General features: G+C 36.2%; 1 protein-coding gene and 1 pseudogene across 1 annotated transcript; both read left to right on the top strand.

Moving 5' to 3' along the window:
• The first annotated feature begins 1,437 nt into the window (after positions 1–1,437).
• LOC132600314 (probable protein phosphatase 2C 15) lies at positions 1,438–6,081 on the top strand (annotated as a pseudogene).
• Positions 6,082–9,120: 3,039 nt separating this feature from the next.
• LOC132600315 (rust resistance kinase Lr10-like) lies at positions 9,121–13,505 on the top strand. Its single transcript, XM_060313382.1, has 5 exons — positions 9,121–9,380; positions 9,588–9,660; positions 9,784–10,522; positions 10,610–10,654; positions 12,076–13,505. The coding sequence occupies exons 1-5, from the start codon at positions 9,121–9,123 to the stop codon at positions 13,179–13,181; spliced, it is 2,223 nt and encodes a 740-aa protein (XP_060169365.1). The 3' UTR covers positions 13,182–13,505.
• Positions 13,506–21,771: the final 8,266 nt, after the last annotated feature.

Consider the following 21,771-nt stretch of genomic DNA (forward strand, 5'->3'; position numbering starts at 1 on the left):
TTAGGAACCTTCTCCTTTCCAGAAGGCCTCTTCCTTTTCTTGTTTTTTTTTGGAGCAGCATCTTCAACGACATTTGCCCCTTCAATCGGTGAACTCTTACAGTACCTCTTCTCAGCGGTTTTGTTATCTTTCTCGATCTTGAGATGAATCACAAGATCCTCCAACTTCATTTCCTTTCTCTTGTGCTTAAGATAATTCTTGAAATCTTTCCATAAGGGCGGCAACTTCTCAATCATTGCATCCACTTAGAATGCTTCATTCACTACCATACCTTTAGCAATAAGGTCATGGAAGATAAGTTGAAGCTCTTGAACTTGGGTTCCAACGGTTTTTCCATCCACTATTTTGTAGTCTAGGAATTTGGCAACCACAAACTTCTTCAAGCAAGCATCTTCGGTTTTGTACTTCTTTTCAAGTGCACTCCATAGTTCTTTGGAGGTCTGTACTGCACTGTAGACGTTGTACAAGTCATCTTCTAAGGCACTCAGAATGTAGCCTTTGCACAAAAAATCAGCCTGTTTCCAAGCCTCAGTAATCATGAACTTTTGGTTGTCAGGCATGTCGGCGACAGGCACGGGAGGGTCCTCACTGGTGAACTTTTGCATACCAAGGGTGGTAAGCCAAAAAAACATTCTTTGCTGCCATCCTTTAAAGTTGGCACCGGTAAACTTCGCAGGTTTCTCAGCCGGTGGCACAGCGGTACGGGTTGTAGGAGTAACTGCTGGTGCAATATTCACAGAGGGAGTTTCAGTCGCAGAGGGAGTTCCAGTCTCAATTGCCATTATTTCTTTGTCACTGTCAAATCGACAAACTGTTTTAGTTAATAAAACCAGAATAGCAATTAAATCACAAACTTAAACGATGAAGATTTTATTTCTTCAAATCGCAGTATAATTATGAACTTTGGTATTCCAACGAAGTTTTTATATCTTCGAGTCAGAATACTAATATTCATATGGAGTAGAAAACTACACAAGTTTTAATCTCCTTAAACAGAATACAGATTATAATATTATATCTAATTTCCTTAAGATTGTTCGCAAAGTAATCTGTATAAGTTTAAATAAAGTTTCAACACAATCTGTAAAACACTTAGTAAAAACAGATTACACAGTATAAAATACTTAACAGTAAAATACTTAAAACCAGTAAACTACAGAAACTGGAAAATGAACAGAAACAGTGTTGGAAAAATAAAAATATTTTTCAGAATATAATCGAGCCCACTTAGTTCAAAGTGTGTCGTTAAGGAAATTATTCCCCTCACAGTACTCGAGGTTGATGGAATATTCCCTCCCAGGATAGAACGATTATTTTACCAGAATAGTAGTACTCCAAATTCCGGTAGCGGCGAACCACTCAACGGCAGTGTATCACACAGAATAAAACAAGAGAGTTTTGGAGAGAAAGGTTTTATTTTGTTGCAGAAAATTCGTTATGAATTCTGGAACAAAACAGGAATTTATAGCAGTTGGAGGTATTGATTCTGAATGTTTGCAACTTCAAAAATATCCGGGAAGGGGAAAAACGAACCGGGTCGGTCACAAGTCACGGGTCAGGGTCGATCCGCATTGGATTAATTAATTAATTAAATAATTAAGAAAAGCCGAAGCCGAGCGAGCGTCGACGCGAGGGGTCCTTGCCCCCTCAACTCTTTTAGCGACTAGAGAAGGTGTAATGTAATATATACACCTTTCTTTTCCTCTCTTTTTCCTATGTGGGACAAATGCTTTAACTAAAGCAAAAGGGATCTTTTACATTTCCCAAAAAAAAAAATGGACCTTTTACATTCCCTCCACTTTTCATCCCATCATTTCTCATTCACCAATATCAAAACCCAACATTTCACTCTATTGAGGTCCATTTATCACAATGCATTTCTTCATCTTTCTACAAGACAAAATTGTTGTCTTAATCAATTTAATGACATGTGAAATTTCTAGTCTTTCTTGCATTGGTTCCACACGCCTAAATATTCCAGTTTGATTCCACCCGTTCTAGCTATTGCTTTGCTGAATATCATTTTTTGGATTCATCTAGTAGAATAGTTTTTAAAGTTGGCCTAAGGACTGAAGGTTGATGATCTTGTCACTCTATTTCTTCGTATGCTTCGTAGTGTTTCCATCGTATTCAAGCATGTTAATTATGGGGACAAAAAAAAAACACTTGATGTCGTGCTGGTCGAAGTTCATTTGTGAGCTGATATTATAGCCCTTGAATCTAGATTCTTCAGTTGATTAGTTGTCCATCAGATCATAATTCTTCTTTATTAATTGTCAGATATTTGATGGACATAATGGTACAGCAGCCGCAGTGTTCTCAAAGGATCATTTACTAGATCATGTTTTGAGTGCCATACCTCATGGACTTCGGAGGGACGAGTGGCTTCATGCTTTGTCTCGTGCACTAGTCGCAGGTTTTGTGAAAACTGATAAGGAGTTCCAGAGAAAAGGCATGAAATTTGTGCTTTCTGCTTCTCTTCTTTCCAGTTATAACTTTCAATTCATGTTCCAATTGTGCTAATTCTATATGCTTTCATTTGTCACTGCAGGACTAGCATCTGGAACTATAACTACATTTGCGATTGTTGATGGATGGACAGTGACAGTTGCGTCTGTTGAAGATTCCCGCTGTATTTTGGATACTCAGGGTGGTGCTGTTTCAGAATTAACTGTAGACCATAGGCTTGAAGAAAATGCGGACGACTAAGTGTCCATCTTCTAAATCTTTTCTTCTGGTTATATGTTGATATGAAAATGTTCACTGTTTCTTGATTAATTGCAGAAGGGAATGTGTCACAGCAAGTGGTGGTGAAGTAGGAAGACTAAGCATTTTTGGTGGTACTGAGGTGCGTACACTTTGTATCTAGTCGAGCTTAAGAAAATCGTTCAGCTGGTGTCATATTATCTGTTTAAAACAAGGCTTTTATTAATATCTGTAGATTGGTCCTTCTCATTGTTGGCCAGGAGGTCTATGCCTTTTAAGATCAATCGGAGATATGGATGTAGGGGAATTCATTGTTCCAATACCATATGTCTGTTAGAAAACTGTGTTCAGAAAATTAGAAACAGAAAGCAGGCACTGGAAAAACCAGAAACCAAAAGAAATAGAAACTGTGTAACGTCGAAAAATTTCAGAAACAAAGAAATATCCGAGACCACAGAATTCACGGTGTGTCCTTAAGGATTTTAATCCCCTCACTGTACCTGAGGTTATGGATTACTTCCTCCCAGGATAAAACGGATATACCTATCGCAAGAGTAGCAGTACTTCAAACGCCTACGACTTCGACGAACTCAAATCAGTCAACGAACCACACACAGAGACTCGATAGTTTTATTTCAGAAAATAAGAATGCAGAATGCGTGTAGGAAAAATTTTCAGTAGTTGAAAAATGAGGCGTTGCCTCAGTTTATATAGCCGCGAAAAATACCTGTTCAGAACAGGTTTTGGTGACTGTTCGGAAAGGCTTTTCCATTTTAGAAAAAAATAAGAACTTTAGGAGTTTATTTTATTCCGCGAAATTAATTAATTATCAATTAATATTTCCGGCGGAAATGAAAAAATAATTTCAGAAAATGAAGATTGAATTTAAATAAATTTGGTCCAAAAAGATTATCAATCAATTGACCAAATCCAAATCCGAGCCGAGCGACGACAACGGCGCCAGGGAAGTCCCTCTTCTTAACCCTTTAAGAGCTAGAAGGAGTTATTTCTACTATAAGCACTAAACTTTCCCTTTCTACCATCAATGTGGTACAAAGCTCCTTTACAAAGGAACTTTACTTTAAACTTCATTTTCCTTCTATTGTCTTTTTTCCCTCTATTTCTCATTCACATCAACTTAGTTAGCTTCAATCATTAACTAGCTTTAACAATATCAAACAAGTAAAAGTAAGAACTATCTTGTATTTTCATACTCTCTTGTAGATCATCTTAGGATTTACCCCTCACGAAATCTTGGTGTACTCTTTTTTGTTCTATATCTGACGTCTTTTGCGTAGATATTGGTAAATTCAAGAATGGTATTGAAGTGTGTGACCATCTCATCTAAAATTTTAAGTTATTAGAGAGAGAGTACACTTTTAAAGACTTAATTATATTCTCGACACCCCCTCACATGCGGGCCTGATTCTTTTTGTCACATCCAAGCACATCGATTATTTTTGGTTATGGGTGGCAGTGAGACTCGATCCCAGGACCTCTGCTTACTCTGTTACCATGTTAAAGAGTGTGACCATTTTATCTAAAAAAACTTAAGCTATAGGGAGGACATATTTTTATTTACTTAATTATATTCTCAAATAAGGCCCTAACTTTGTCAACATTGTGAAGCTATCAACTGCAGGTGGAAGGCTAATCATTGCATCTGATGGTATTTGGGATGCCGTATCATCAGACATAGCTGCCAAGTCTTGTGGTGGGTTGCCTGCTGAGCTTGCTTCTAGATAAGTCATGAAGGTAGTGGAGTTCAGGGGAATCTTTGCATCTACAACACGTGTTTAGGATGACATTTTTAAACTCAATTAATCTTTTTTGTTTTGGGAATCTTTTATAATTTATGTCGTTGATTGTCTAGGATGCTTTGAGGACGCGTGGGCTGAAGGATGACACAACATGCATAGTTGTTGATATAATTCCTTCAGATAACTCTGTACAGCCTGCAACTCTGCCCAGGAAGTATAACAAGTTCCAATCCCTTTTCTTCAGAAGAAAGTCGCACTTGCTAAACTATCGAAAAAGCTGTCAGCTGTAGGCATTGGAGAGGAACTATTTGAAGAAGGTTCAGCAATGCTTGCTGAAAGGTCAGAATTCTCTCAAATTTTGAAACCTTCTTGCTATAGTTTAATATTTCAATGAAGCTTTTAGTTTCTGATGACTTTGGAAGGAATCATTAGACAGGATTGATTGTTAAACAGCAGAGCAGCTAAAGATATGTTTTTACATCTTTGTGAAGTGGAAAACAAATATATTTTCTCGGTGTCATAAACTGATGAGATAGAACAATTGAATATAAGATACACTGCAACCGCTTATAGTTTCCTCACAAGGTCAAGGGTCTAGTGTCTGTAAATTTCTTTTATTTAGGACTTTGTTAGTTCAAAAATAAGGATAACGCCGATATTATAGGATGCACTTCTACCATCATGGAAGATATATTGGATCTGACTGGTAAAATCGAATTGGAGTTGTCAAGTTGTCCAACAACAACAACACACCCAGTGTGATCCCACAAATGGGGTCTAACGAGGGTGGGATGTGCGCAGACCTTACCCCTACTTTTGGTGGAGTTGAGAGGCTATTTCCAATGGACCCTCAGCTTGTCAAGTCGTCCATGACTATTTAACTGTGTGGTTACTTTGTTATTATAAGCATTGAGATTGAGGTGTTGGTCAGCTTAATTCTGGTCTCTTTACATAGATATGAGGTGGTTGGTGTGTTTCCTTCTTCCTGGAATTCAGTATTCTTGACTTTTTGTTCTCATTTAGTCATTTTCCTATGAGTTACATCGCCACGAAGAAAACTTTGATCACTGTATTATCACGTGGATTGCAGATTGGGGAGTGAGGATTCAAATGGTCCATCAATGTCTGGTTTCTTCATTTGTGCTGTTTGCCAGGTTGACCTTGCTGCAAGCGAAGGCATATCAGTACATGCTGGTTCAATTTTCTCGACGAGCTCAAAGCCTTGGCAAGGTCCTTTCCCATGTGCTGACTGTCATAATAAGAAGGATGCCATGGAAGGAAAACGACCAAGTGGAGTTAAAGTCGCTTAACTCTCTGCATCATTGCCAAGTGTGTCAATTTTTGTTAGAGTAATGCTTTCTGGTTTCTGTCTCATATCTTAGTTAAGGTGATTTATTGAACATTGGCATCAAAGCATACTATATGTCGGTCAATAATGTAAATAGGTTCTTTCATATGAAAAAAAAAAATGTGATAGATATTATTGGGATGTTCTCAGATCCCTCTTTCATAGTAGTTATGAGATTAATCAAGAGATTAAATTTGAGCAAGAACTACTTATTTTGTACTTAAAGATAGTGAAGGGAAAACGTGTTTTGAATTTCAGTTGGTACTGAAGGAAATATTGTCTTAGACTTCAATTCTTGCTGCTACATGTCATTTCATATATTATTATTATGTATAAGAGAGATAAAAGAAATAAAGATAAGAGACAAGTGATCATTTCAATTGTTTTTCTCCTCATTCTCAGAGATCAAATCAAATAATTAATTATAAAGGTTAAATATAAATATTTAAAAATATCAATAAATATATTACAAGTTGTAAGGTGTTATACCAGATCAATGAGAAAAGACTTCCTGAAAGGAAAATAACATCATTTCATTTCATAGTGTTTTGAATTTGTATCCTCATTAATCTATCTCCAGGAGAAATTTTCAAATCTACTAACCTTGACCTCAAATATCATATTTGAAATATGCAGTGCAAGATTGACTGGAAAATAATACTCACAAAAAGGAATTCAACTCAACAATTAAGTTAATGTCCACTCTTCCTTTTCTTGAGGTGGTATTTTTTTTTTTTTTTGGTTTCCCATCCGGTGTCCTGTGTCCGCATTGGGGCCCGATTAATCTGAATTCGTGTTGGGTAATCCCACATTAGAGGACATAGTACCCCCTAACAAGAGTGACTCCATACCCAAGGGGGCTCGAACTCGAGACCTCTTGGTAGTACCGGCCACTACACCATAACCCTTGTTGGTGAAGTAGTATTTTCTTTTGTTTGCTTCTTTGTATTTTGAATTCTTTAAAACTGAAAAAGACTCAAATATGTCATCAAACTATTGGAAATGACTCATTTATGCCACTCACCAATAGTTTGGCTCATTTATGTCATTATCGTTACAAAAATGGCTCATCCATGCCATTTTTCATTAACGCCGATTTTACACTACCAGATATGACACGTGTCCTCCAATTAGAGGTCCACGTCATTTATTAAACCAACACAAATTAAATCCTAAATTAATGGGTCGGGTTTTAGTTTAATTTAGGATTTAATTTGTGATGATTTGATTAAACGATGTGGAACTCTAATTGGAGGTCACGTGTCATATCTAGTAATGTAAAACCAACGTTAATGAAAAATGGCATGAGTGAGTCATTTTGGTAATGGCGATGGTATAAAGAGCTAAACTATTGACGAATGGCATAAATGAGTCATTTTCGATAGTTCGATGGCATAATTGAGCCTTTTCCGTTCTTAAAACGCAACACTAGTGTCGGTTGGTATCCAAAACAGTAAAACAAGATCAATTATTGGGAAAAGCTCCACATACACTTGACATTTAAACCAAATCAAAAGATGCATGTGTTTGTTTGGACACAAATTTTTCATGGCTAAATAAATATCATTGTTTTAAAGGCTGGGGCGCGAAGCGAGACGTTTTATGCAGCACGGGGCGAGACGTAATCCCCGAGACATGGGTGTAAGTCCCTTGGATCTACGGGACGTATGTCTCATGTATCTTCAATTTTATAATTTTATTAATAAAAAATAAGCAAATTTAAAGTTTTCATTAAAAATTCTGCAAATAAATTCAAACAAATCACCAATAATATAGAAATATTATTATAATGATTATTTGACAAAGATCATAGCACAAAAAATTATAATACCTAGATAATCTTTAAAATGAATCTCCATTCACTTCATCGTCAATCTCCAAATCTATTAGTCTTTCTCACCCTGAACTAATATTTGCATTGACTTTTATTTATATATTCAAAGAAGGAGAAGGACAAAAAGTGTAAGAGAAATGACCAAAAAATTAATGAAGTTGTTTCAGGAACATAGTGCTATGAAATCTCTATCATATCAATTTCAGACATAATCATCTAAAAAAACTATTTATGGCAGTGTCATTTTCAATGAGAGTTGCTTTCTTTATTTATAGAGTATATTTTTTTTAAAATCACTACTACATGATAACACAAAGTATAAATATTATTACAACAATATTAAAAATCATAATCTATAGCAAACATACTTTTAAAACAATAAAATTTAAATTGACACCCGGGACGTACGCCCCAAAAATCATAATCTATAGCAAACATTCGTACGCCCCGTCCTGAGACTCGCCTCGGGACTTGCCCCGAAAACGTCTCTGAAAACACTACTAAATATATAAGATTTTAACTACGTACTCCCTCTGTTCACTTTTACTTGTCTACTATGGACTTTGCACACCCTTTAACAAATAATAAATGAAATGCATAATTTATCATGATACTCATATTAATTGGTGCATTTTTTTAATGGACTTCAAAAGTGATTCGAAATGAGTAATTAATACTATGGGCAAAATAAAATTAAAAAAAACGTCTTCTCTTGATATGTTTAAAGTGACAAGTAAAAATGAAAATATATTTTTAGAATATTAGAGAAGTAAAAGTGAAAGAAGGGAGTATAATTTTGACCAAAAGGGGAAAGAAAAAGAAAGCTTGAATAAAAAGAAAGAAGAGAAAAGTTCTTAGTTTCCCACAAATGCACAATTAATGCAGAGACTTTTCCAATCCCAAGTCTCTGCGGTACAGTCCTAAGTCGTCTGCATGCTTTAGTACTACTTTTATGGAAAATCAAGAATTGTTTCAGATCTTAATATACTAGTGCAAATAAATCAAGTTACATGTGTCGCTGCTATTGATGTTTCTTTGTACAAAAGGGTTCATCGTGGATTTATTTTCTTGGTTCTTTGTTTCCATTTTCTTTCATTTCTTGTGCTTTGGTTCAGCTAAAGGACAGAACACATCCTACTCAAGCTGCACTATGAAATTTCAGTGTGGAACCTTAGGAAATTTGAGCTTTCCTTTCTACAAATCCACTGAAATTGATGATTGTGGATTGTGCAAAGTGGATTGCGAAGTTAGTCCAAATGCCACAATTGAATTAGAAGGGGTGAAATATCAAGCTCTTTGGAAACATGACTTTTCTATCGGACTTACTGACCCTATTCTTGAAAAGTTGTTGAAGAACAACAGCTGCACAACTTTCGATAGAAATCTCTCTCTCCCTATTTCTCCTTCAATCACATATAGATTGGACCGCCTTCTCCCTTTGTTCAAATGCAACAGCAGCCAGAATAGTACACATGAAGAATTTTTCTCTTTCCCAAGTTATCAAAACTACAGTGGCTGCCAAAGTTTCATATTCTACTATAACACCTCACTCAATTATTATCCAGGGTTACAGTTGTCTAGTAGCTGTTCACTTATTCAATGGTTTTTGTAAAGCTATAATGGCGGCAAAGCTTCAAACTGGACTAGAACCATTACTTGATTTCTTCAATGGTTCAAGTACGCCAGCATCAATTTCTAAATCAAAATCAAGTAAAGCCATCAATATGGCTTGGTCCACTGGGCCACGAGCCCTGCGCTAAAAATATTTGAGTCCATTTAAGACTAAGGCCTTTTAGCCCAGCCCAAGAAAGACAGCCGACTTGTGAGGCCTACTGAGGCTAGGTTGGGCTGGCCCATGGGCCAAATGAATATTTTTAAAGCCCTTTTGGGACCGAGGGAATATCTTAAAATGAAGTCATCTTAGACATATCAAAGTCAGTTTCCTCACATGGTTTGACAATGATGCCTTTGTTATTGGTGCAAAACTTCCAAGTCTTTCTTTTGACAAGAAGGTGCTTTGAAGATTTCTTCACAGCCCTAAATGTACGTTCTACAACTTTTCCACATCCACTATGCTTTTAAACTCAACTGCAGAACAACTGAGTTCATATCTAGTCTTCCTCTTCTTGAGATAGGACTCATTATGGCTTTCACATCTTTTGTATGCCTTTTTCTTAGTTCAGACGAAGGGCAATAGTAATTCAACTTGTCCAAAGTCCTTTTCATGTGGGAATAATACTGACATACGCTTTCCTTTCACTCTTTCCACACAACCTGAATGTGGAATAATGCCCATGTCCGGTTGTGATGCTAAACCATTTCCAAGAATCCAACTGCTTCCTGGAGGAGATTGGTACTATGCTTTAGGCGAGGAGTATAGTTCTACAGTTCAGCTCGGGGACCCCAAGCTTCAAACTATATTGAGGGAAAATAAGTGCCAGGCTTTTAACAAAAATATCTCCCTTCCAAACTCTCCTTCTATTTCTTTCATACTCCTCATAGTGAATATTCACAACTTCTTTAAATGCAACAGCGCTAGCAGTAGCACCCCAAACAATACCCAGAAGAATGATCATTTTGCTGGTTATAAAATGTATAATGGTTGTAAAGGCTTTAGCATATACTACAAGCTTCCCGGGGATGACGATAAAGGCAATCAAGCGGGCAATCTTCCTGCCGGCTGTTCACTTATCCAATTGCCAATTGACTCAATATCAGATGGTGGTGATGTGTTCAAAATGTTAAGTACCTCTTTTGTAGTAGAATGGAAACTGTCTGAGGACTGTTTCCAATGTCACTATAGCGGAGGTCAATGCAAGACTGATAAAACCAACAAATTTCGGTGTACAAACCCAAATAATCCACATGCTCAAGGTTTGGGGCATATTTCTTAGGGTCCTTTCTTGTTTTCGTATCACATATCTATAATATTTCATAATGTCTTTCCTCTATTTTTTTCAGATGCAAAAACAACCAGAAGAAAGTTCAGACTGATTCTGGGAGCAGGTAGCTAAATATCCATTAACCGCGGTATTCTTTCCTATTACAGAATTTCAATGCATATCATTTAATTTTTCTTCTTCATTGAGGTAAAATGTCTAAACATTGAGAGACAAGTACCTTAGATTAGACAACTACGGATAGTGGAGTTGAGAAGCCATTCTTTCTCCGTACATCCTTTTTTTTTTTTTTTTTTGAAAAAAAATCGATAACTCATCTAAGATAGTTCTCTTAGAAATTCACTCTACTTTATTTTTATAATTCAGTCACTTAGCTATTGGTATTTCATTTAGAAAGTCATACAACCTATTTAAGTGATTTTCTCATAAAATTTTGATGACATGATTTTTTTTTTTTTTTTTTTAGAATATAAAAAGATACCCATGTTAACCATTTTATTGACCCTCCCCTCTTGACCTGACCCACTAAAAATATATTGACTAAGACCCTATTATTTTATCCTCATTCTCCCTTTTAGTTTACATAAATTGACAAATCAGAGTTGCAAATCGGTGAAAATTAAAATAAAAAATAAAAAAAAAAATTGGGAACCTTATTTTTCCTTAACTAGTCTATTCCACGTGAATCCAGATTGATTGGTCAAATATACATTGAATACTGAATTGTTCAATGAAAAAAATTAAATACAAGCACACACAACAATAATATTAACAACTTAACAAAGTCCAATGATGCTATAAAGTTACTCCATGTAAATATGTATATCTCCAAGGAATCATCCTCATGACCCGAGGAATTCTTAGATACATCAATCTTTGAAATTAAAAAAATAAAAATTGTTTGTATTAGTCGTTGAGGACTTCTTTTTTAGTTCCCATTGTTTGTTGCTTTTATTAAAATACTGAAAATTGTTACCGTCTGAAATTTCGGTAAACAAAACCCATTTTTCAAAAAACAATTCTGGTTTTGGTTTTAATTATTGAAAATGTTTTTAGTAACATTTTTAAACTTTAAAGGCTATAATGCATGGAGAAATTGACAAATCAGTGTTGGAGGAATCTATTGTAATTTTGTCTGAGAGGGGATGATTTACGAGAGAATGAAGGTACAATAAAAGAATCCTTAGTCAATATATCTTTAGCGTGTCAGGTCAATAAAATAGTTAAAACGGGTGCCTTTTTATTTCATAAAAATTGGCTTTAAATTAAAATTTCATGTCAGCAAAATTTAATGAAAAATCACTTAAATAAGTTGGGTGATTTCTAAATGAAATACCAATAGTTGATTTACTAACTTTTTGGTTTGAAACAAAGTTGATTAACTTTATAAGAGAACACTATCTGAAATATTATCTCCTACTATTTGCATTGTCCCAAACACAGACTTCTTCCCTGATGGTGCATAGGACATTCAGATTGAAATTAATTTAAATTCTCTGATGCTGCATGATTTCAATTTTTCCATAGGTACATGTTTGTTTACTGTTGGACTATCGATTCTACTCTTCTACTTCAGAGAAAAAATATTGGGGTACAAGTACCTCAAGTTTTGGGAATCTAATGCTGAGGATCACAAAAATATTGAAGCATTTTTTAAGAACTATGGATCATATGGTCCAAAAAGATACAGCTATTCAGAAGTCAAAAGAATCACCAGTAACTTCAAAAACAAACTAGGTCAAGGAGGATATGGTTATGTGTACAAAGGAACTCTACATAATGGAAGTCATGTGGCTGTAAAGGTCCTAAATCGACTAAAAGGCAATGGTGAAGAGTTCATTAACGAGGTGGCAAGTATTAGCAGGACATCACATGTTAACGTCGTGAGCCTTGTGGGATTGTGCTTTGAGGGACGCAAAAGAGCTCTCGTGTATGAATTCATGCCTAATGGATCTCTTGAAAAGTTTATCTATATGGAAAGATCAGACAGAGTTCGCCAGTTGGATTGGCCAATATTGTACAAAATTGCACTAGGCATTGCTCGAGGATTGGAGTACTTGCATCGTGGTTGTACCACTCGGATTTTGCATTTCGATATAAAGCCTCATAATATACTGCTTGATGAAGATTTTTGTCCTAAGATCTCCGACTTTGGTCTTGCCAAGCTGTGCGTGAAAAAGGAGAGCATTGTGTCAATGTTAGGTGCACGAGGGACTATTGGTTATATTGCTCCAGAAATTGTTTGCAGAAACTTGGGAGGTGTCTCTCACAAGTCTGACGTCTATAGCTACGGAATGATGGTTCTAGAAATGGTTGGAGGAAGAAAAAATGTTGATGTCGGAGTTGAACGCACAAGTGAAATCTATTTTCCACATTGGCTCTATCGACGAATTGAGCTAGATGAAGAGCTTCAATTAATCGGGATAATGAATGAAGAGGAGAAAGAATGTGCAAGAAAGATGGTGATGGTGAGCTTATGGTGCATACAGACTGATCCCTCAAATCGACCATCCATGAGCAAGGTTGTGGAAATGTTAGAAGGAAACCAAAACTCTATGCAAATTCCTCCCAAGCCTTACCTATATTTTTCCTCAGGATCAGAGGTAGATTCATCAGTAGTAGAACTAGCCTAGTCTTCATTTGTGTAATCTTTGTTGCACCCTATTTTTATCAAGGCTAAACAAAGTACAACTTATGGAGCTCTGAAATAGATTAATTATGTACAGAGTCGCCACCTAGCATTTAAGGTATACTAGGGTACCTATAAATTATTAATATATGCAGCTTAACATGGTCTACGAAAATAAGTGAGATTCTAGGTAAGAGTTCAAATTATTCTGAAGGGAAGGTGTTAGGCATCCTTCAGAATCCACAAATGTGGTTCCCGGCTGGACCAATTTAACTATACGAGGGATGTGTAAAAAAGGTTTGATTATTATGTACAAAAAAAATATTAATGAAATTTAAACTAAAGGATAACTAATATGACTATTCACGTAATAAAAGGTGTAAGTATTTACATATGCATAAAATACGTATTATATGATTATTTACGAGTGAACAAAGTGCACAATTACAGTGACTAACAATTTTGGCTTTACATGAATATATCATAAGGTATTTACTTAACAATGAATGATTTACCTTTGAATGAAAAAGAAAGATTCAAAACATATGTGATATAATAATTATTTTAAAAAAAAGTTATCTGCAACTTAGGAGCTTGGGTATGTGAAAAAAGGTATGAGGAATGGACATGAAATTATTTTGCACTCACGGTGAGTTAACTAATTTAACTAGCTAAGTATGTACGCCTAATCAATTAATTATGAGAGTACATTCTAAAGCCTAAATATTGAGGCAAATTACCTTATTTATTTACTTAAGTGTGCTAAGCTATTGAATTAAAACTCTAGCGAAACATGATAACTATAAGAATATTAGCTACGAAAATAATAACTGCCTAATATTAATTTGTCTAAAACACATAAAATTTAAATCACCTAAGCAGATCATAAATAAATACCACCAACCTGCACCCTAAAAAAGTAAAGTTTCACTATATTTTATGCTTGTATAATTTAAGAATGTAAAAAATATATATAAACGGAGAATTTAAGAAGCTATTTGAACTTCTTTTGAGTGTCATTTTCAAAAAGTAACTCCGGATACCTGCATGAGACTTAATAAAAAATGTTAGTAAGATAACAAATAACTATCGGATGAATTAAAGAAATAATGAATAAACTTAAAATAAAAAAAATCCGTCTTTGTACATGGAAGGCCTTGGAAATCGACGGAAATTTCTTCATCGGCCATTTGGGTTTAGTATTCGCCCAAATGACTTTAACTAAATGCGATAAAAAGATAACAGTAGCATTGGCCGCTAAAAGTTTTTTTTTCTTTTTTTTCGGGCATAAAGCCAATATTTATAAAAAAAAAATGTAAAATCAGTCCAAATACTGATAGTAACAACGTGCAGTAGCCAAAGGAATGAAAATCAATCCAAGGAGTAAAACAAAAGTCAAACAACAGCAAAACAAAAAAATACACAACAAGCATAGCTGGCCAAAAAAAAAAATGAACTAAGGTAATAACAACGACAAGATTAACGAAACGAGCAATGGAGTATCACCAAAATAGAGACAACAATAAAACAGCAGTAGAAGTAGAATCAACCTAACAATTCAAGAGTAATTTTAAAAGCAACACAACAAAGCCAAAAAAAATAAAAAATAAAAACGTAACAAATTTGCCTCGAAAATAATATGCGGTAGAAATAATCAAAATATTTAGAGTAAAACAAGAATTAAAATGATAGAAAAACAAAGTCCAATATATTGGTTTTAATGGCATTTTCCGATCAGATCCGAAGCAAGAAGTAGGCGGAGTTGAGTGTTTCGTGGTGGTTGTTCGCGGCTGGCTGCTGTGGGAAAAAAATGAGAGGGAAAGTGTTTAGGGTTTGGTTTTGTTGGAAGAGAGAGGAGAAGCAAAAATCTGAAAATATTTAGTGTGTGTGGAATAATCAGGAGAGAGAGTTTTTAGGGGGAAAGAAATGGAAGAAAATTCAAAAGGTAGAAAACATGTGAGGCCCGCAGAGAAAAGGGGAAAAGAATAAAAATCTGGAAAAAAAAATGAAAGGGGGGGAAATGGCAGAAAAGGTAAAAAGGAGAAAACGTGTGGGGCTTCGGAGAAGAAAGAAGGGAAAAAAAATTATATGACGGATTAAGGAGATTTTAACTGTACACTAAGCGACAATTCGATAATTTGCACAAGGTGAAATTTTGAAATATCTTTGAATTAATTGTGTTGTTATAAACTCTTCAGGCTTTTCTGTATTAACGAAATTAAAATATAACTAATATACATATAAAAATACGAGTATTAATATACCATAAAAAATGTAAATAAAATGTGATTGATACTTGAAAATGTAATGTGTTGTAAAGAAATAAAAATAATTATTTACTAAGATATAATTGCACTGTTGTGCTGTATCTATACAGATGACTCTGAAAAAATAATGATTATTTAAATTAATTCAAATGACAATAAATTGATAAAAATCTAATATTTGCATAAATAAGGATAAGTATTAATAAATTGTTGAAAAAATGTAAAAAATGTGAAAAAATGTATTTCGTGCTCTTTAACGAATCCAGACCCCCCAAAACGTTAATTTTAAGCACGTCGAGCCAAAATTAGGTGTCAACAACTTGTCCCTCTTCGACCGGAGACGATGAAAGAGTTTTCGGACGAAGACGTTGACATGTAACCTATTTTGGCTCGACAATGAATTGCTAAATGGATATGTACGGAGAAATAGGCCAGACGTTGGTAGAGCTTTGACAATACTCTCAGTCCGTCGGCAGGGTTGTGATAAAAAGAAAAATGATAAAACGGAAAGGATTGTTCAGGGCCGAAAAAACATGTTCGCATACCCACGTCGTCGCTTCCAAAATTGCCCCAGTATCGAGCTACGAGATACTGGGAAGGTGCAAGATTGTGTACTTGCTGGGGAAAGAATGATTCTCGCCCTGATGTGACCGAACTCTGCATAGAGCTTCCTACATATCTTGTCAATCACGAGAATCAAGTCAATGTAGTTCGAAAGGTGATAACTAATGGACGTTTTTTTTTTATTTTTTTTTTTATTTTTTTAAGGCATGATGCAATGCGTTTGAAGGGTATCTGAAAGTGATAATACAATGCATGTGCAGTGCATTTGCGAGCATTCGCAAAGTAATGATGCAATGTATGTGCAGTGCATTTGCGAGCATTCGCAAAGTAATGATGCAATGTATGTGCAGTGCATTTGCGAGCATTCGCAAAGTAATGATGCAATGTATGTGCAGTGCATTTGCGAGCATTCACAAAGTAATGATGCAATGTATGTGCAGTGCATTTGCGAGCATTCGCAAAGTAATGATGCAATGTATGTGCAGTGCATCTGCGAGAATACGCAGGGCATTTAAAACAAACAAATGCAGGTACGGTGCAATGCGTCTGCGAGCATACGCAGGGGCATTTGAAAACAATAAAACAATGCAGGTGCAGTGCAATGCGGCTGCGAGCATACGCAGGGGCATTAAGAAAATAATAATAAAACAAGGCAGATGCGGTGCGATGTCTTATGCAGAAATTTTCAAAGGGCGGTGCGCGGCCCGTGCAACATATAAAAGGCGGTGCTCAGCCTTATGCAGAAATTACAAAAGGGCGGTGCGCAGCCTTATGCAGAAAATTGAAAGGGCGGTGCGCAGCCCAGGCAACATATGAAAGGCGGTGCTCAGCCTTATGCGGAAATTACAAAAGGGCGGTGCGCAGCCCATGCAAAAATTACAAAAGTGCGGTGCATGGCCCATGTAACATAGAAAGGCGGTGCTCAGCCTTATGCAGAAATTTAAATGGGCGGTGCGCAGCCCATGCAACATGAAAGGCGGTGCTCAGCCTTATGCAGAAATTACAAAGGGCGGTGCATGGCCCATGTAACATATGAAAGGCGGTGCTCAGCCTTATGCAGAAATTTAAATGGGCGGTGCGCAGCCCATGCAACATGAAAGGCGGTGCTCAGCCTTATGCAGAAATTACAAAGGGCGGTGCATGGCCCATGTAACATATGAAAGCGATGCAAAGGGCGGTGCGCAGCCCATGCATCATATGAAAGGCGGTGCTCAGCCTTATGCCGAAATTACAAAGGGCGGTGCATGACCCATGTAACATATGAAAGGCGGTGAGCAACCCTATGTAGAAATTTAAATGGGCGGTGCGCAGCCCATGCAACATGAAAGGCGATGCTCAGCCTTATGCAGAAATTACAAAAGGGCGGTGCATGACCCATGTAACATATGAAAGCGATGCAAAGGGCGGTGCGCAGCCCATGCAGAAAATTGAAAGGGCGGTGCGCAGCCCAAACAACATATGAAAGGCGGTGCTCAGCCTTATGCAGGAATTTAAATGGGCGGTGCGCAGCCCATGCAGCATGAAAGGCGGTGCTCAGCCTTATGCAAAAATTACAAAGGGCGATGCATGGCCCATGTAACATATGAAAGCGATGCAAAGGGCGGTGCGCAGCCCATGCATCATATGAAAGGCGGTGCTCAGCCTTATGCAGAAATTACAAAGGGCGGTGCATAGCCCATGTAACATATGAAGGCGAACTAGCCTAAACTGTCCTATTAAAGGCGGACTAGCCTAAAATGTCCAATTAAAGGCGGACAAGCCTGATGTTATAGTAAAGGCGGACAAGCCTAAATGTCCAATTAAAGGCGGACGAGCCTAAATGTCCAATTAAAGGCGGACTAACCTAAAATGCCCAATTAAAGGCGGACAAGCCTAAAATGCGGTACTTTTGCGAACAATGATGTTGACTCTACATGGCATTTGAGAGTGATAATGTAACGCAGGTGTGGAAGATAACGCCTTTGCTTCGGCGCGAATGAAGTGCAGAAGGTAAGGTCCTTGGGCCATGGAATGGTGCCTTTAGGCGATGAGAATGATGCCTTTAGACTATGATGCCCTCGGTGTCCTGTTGGGGGCTGGACGAGCCAATGCAGTGTCCTATTGTGGGGCTGGCCGAGCCCGTGCCTTTTCTCTCAAAATGTGCCATTGGTAAAAATTTTGAGGGCCCCCTCAAAAATTTTGTCCCAGTTTAGAAAACAAACAAAAATTCGCATACTTCCAGCGAAATGTGATGTGCATTTGCAGTTTTTTTTTTTTGTTTTTTGTTTTGAAGCTACTAAAAAATGTTCTCCAAATTTCATGCTTCAGCGGAGAAATACGAGGATCTTTCATGGTAAGACCAGATGTCGATACCTCGTAGAGTTAGTAACAACACAACAATATTGAACTATATTTACTGTGCAACAATAAAAAAAAAAAAAAAAAAAAAAATAGCAAAATCACGAAAGCAAAATCCAGTATTTTTTTTTTAAATAATAACAATGATTGATATAACATGCCTCGACTTCAGTTGGTACCAACAATTAGTATTGTGCATAAGAATTCACCATTACTTGTCGTCCAACAAACCAAGATCGACTTATTGATAATTCCTACAGCTTCAAGTGGTACCTCAGACACACCTAAGGATCGGCAAGATCGGTTCATCTCGTTTCAAACAAAGACTCTGAACTATACCTACCCTCATGTTTCAAGTGCCCTCACCAGAAAGAAAGTCCCTTTTCACACGTATTCAGTATTTTTGAACTTTGGGACGTCTAGAGAAGTACACTCAAACTGAGAAAGATGTTTAATGCTTGCAATTGTGATACCATAAGCTTGGTCGTCATGTAAGTATCCACTAATGAGATAAACCTTAGCATAGAATCACGTAAGGCTTGTTATGGTGTTGTAATGTAGGCTTGGGAAAAGGGTAGGATATTATTTGGATAAGGAGTGACTAATCCTTCCCTAAGCGTTGCACTATGTCTGTGCTTAGTATTTGTGTGCTCTAACACTTTGTTTTATTGTCCCTTTCTTTTGTACTTGTGCGACCTCTTTTGCAAGTTAAAGCCCTTTTTTTGTTTTTTTTTTTTTTTGTTTTTTTTTGAGTTTAGGGTTGCATGCCCGAAACTCTGTGGGGATTAAGAGAATTGACCTGGGTTGCACGCCCGAGGTCTTGATAGTAATTCCAGATTGTATGCCTGAGTGTAAAAAATAAAAATAAATAACGGGTTAGATGTCCGAGATCCCGAATGACTGAGTTTTTTTTTTTTTTTTTTTTTTTTTATGTGTGTGCTCCTTCTTGCTTTGGAGGTCATTCTTAGCCTTTGTTTTGCTGGGACGGTCGAATCCCTTTTTTTTTTTTTTTGAAGCTTCAGCTCAGATCTCTATCCGCAGTTGCACGTTTTTTTAGTACGCTCTGGGAGGTTGGGCCAAGAGAGAGATAGTTCATGTAAGCACTCAGAAATGGTATAGGCTTATGATGTGGTGGCCAAAGAAAAGGCTTTAGGCTCAAAGGGGGAATGCTAGAGATAATGTCATTTGGTAGGCTAGAAAGGCTCAAACGGGTCAAAGAAGGCCTACGATCCTTTTCTATGCTGAGTGTTACTCATAATTTCGCCTCAACAGACATTCAAGCCAAGTTCTAGATCACAATGCAATGCAATTGAACGCTATCTAAAGCTCACCACACAATGCACATGAAACAATGAGGTTGGTTTTGTTCTTGTCTTACAAGCATGTAAGAGAATTTTTTCAAGTGTCACTTAAAGTGTGAATGAGAGGTACCAAAAGAATCTATAGTTTACCACGAAGTCAGTCCTCTCCATCATATTGATTGTTACTTGTTTCTCTCCTATGCACATTCTAACTGTGTTGGTACCAACCAAGTCAAAGATATGAATCTAAAAAAAAAAAAAATGTATTTTTTTGAATAGGGGTACCGAACCCAAAAAGGGTTGCCTACGTATCTCATCTTTGATGAGAATCAAGTGCGCGTAGTTCGTTCAGATAGGATAGAAAGAAATAAAATATTTTTGTGATTTTTCAAAATAAAGGTTTTTTTTTTTGTGATTTTTTAAATAATGAATACCGAACCCAAAAGGGCTGCCTACGTATCTCATCAAAGAAGAGAATCAGGTGTGCGTAGTTCTTGCTGATAGGGTATAAAATGCATGATTGAATTTTTTTTATTTTGTTTTTCAAAATAAAGGATTTTTTTTTTTGAATAATGAATACCGAACCCAAAAGGGCTGCCTACGTATCTCATCAAAGAAAAGAATCAGGTGTGCGTAGTTCTGCTGATAAGGTATAAAATGCATGATTGAATTTTTTTTTTTTTTTTTTTTTACAAAATGAAGGGTTCAACACGAGTCAACTAAAAATAATTAGATAAAGTGCTAAGGCAGTGCAAAGCAAATAACACAATATTTATTTAAAAACAAAACATGTAACAAATAAAGAGTATGTGAAAAATGAAAAGAATGTTCGAAATAAAGGATAAAATTCAACCTAGCTAAAAACAACTGCAAAATGGAATGTACAGTAACCTAGGAATTCTAAGAGTTGGTTTTCCTATGACACAAGGCTCCCGAGCGGACTCGAGTGAGAAGGCTACGCGGTCCCGTTACTCGGGCACCCCGCGCATACGCCAACTCTCCTAAAATTTGGATTTTACGAAAAAAAAATCGCGGGTGCGCAAAACACACCTCGCGTGTACGTGTGATAGTGTGAGTTTTCCAGAAGTGGAGGAAATATGAACGGAATGCCAATTTATATAAACCGATAACACGTATGAATATTAATATAAAACCACAAAAAGTTAGCAATTAAAGAGAAACAGTAAAAGCAATATGCATAATTTACAATAAAGTAAAAAAATGAGTATGGTAAATAAAACTTGCTAGTAAAAAAGGCAATAATACAGTGTATGAAATTAAACGCAGATATGTACGTAAACAAATAAGGGAACAAGGGAAAGTATATACATGACGAATAAACACAGGCAAGTAAAATAAAGGAAAAATTCAAATAAAGATAACATACCTCGAATAACAAATTGAGTCCATATGGTTAGAACCTAAGTGTCCCCAGCAGAGTTGCCATGTTGTTGCACCCTATTTTTACCAAGGCTAAACAAAGTACAACTTATGGAGCTCTGAAATAGATTAATTATGTACAGAGTCGCCACCTAACATTTAAGGTATACTAGGGTACCTATAAATTATTAATATATGCAGCTTAACATGGTCTACGAAAATAAGTGAGATTCTAGGTAAGAGTTCAAATTATTCCGAAGGGAAGGTGTTAGGCATCCTTCAGAATCCACAAATGTGGTTCCCGGCTGGACCAATTTAACTATACGAGGGATGTGTAAAAAAGGTTTGATTATTATTTACAAAAAAAATATTAATGGAATTTAAACTAAAGGATAACTAATATGACTATTCACGTAATAAAAGATGTAAGTATTTACATATGTATAAAATACGTATTACATGATTATTTACGAGTGAACAAAGTGCACAATTACAGTGACTAACAATTTTGGCTTTACATGAATATATCATAAGGTATTTACTTAACAATGAATGATTTACCTTTGAATGAAAAAGAAAGATTCAAAACATATGTGATATAATAATTATTTTAAAAAAAAGTTATCTGCAACTTAGGAGCTTGGGTATGTGAAAAAAGGTATGAGGAATGGACATGAAATTATTTTGCACTCACGGTGAGTTAACTAATTTAACTAGCTAAGTATGTACGCCTAATCAATTAATT

Source organism: Lycium barbarum, chromosome 6 (assembly GCF_019175385.1).
Source record: "Lycium barbarum isolate Lr01 chromosome 6, ASM1917538v2, whole genome shotgun sequence".
Lineage (NCBI taxonomy): Eukaryota > Viridiplantae > Streptophyta > Magnoliopsida > Solanales > Solanaceae > Lycium > Lycium barbarum.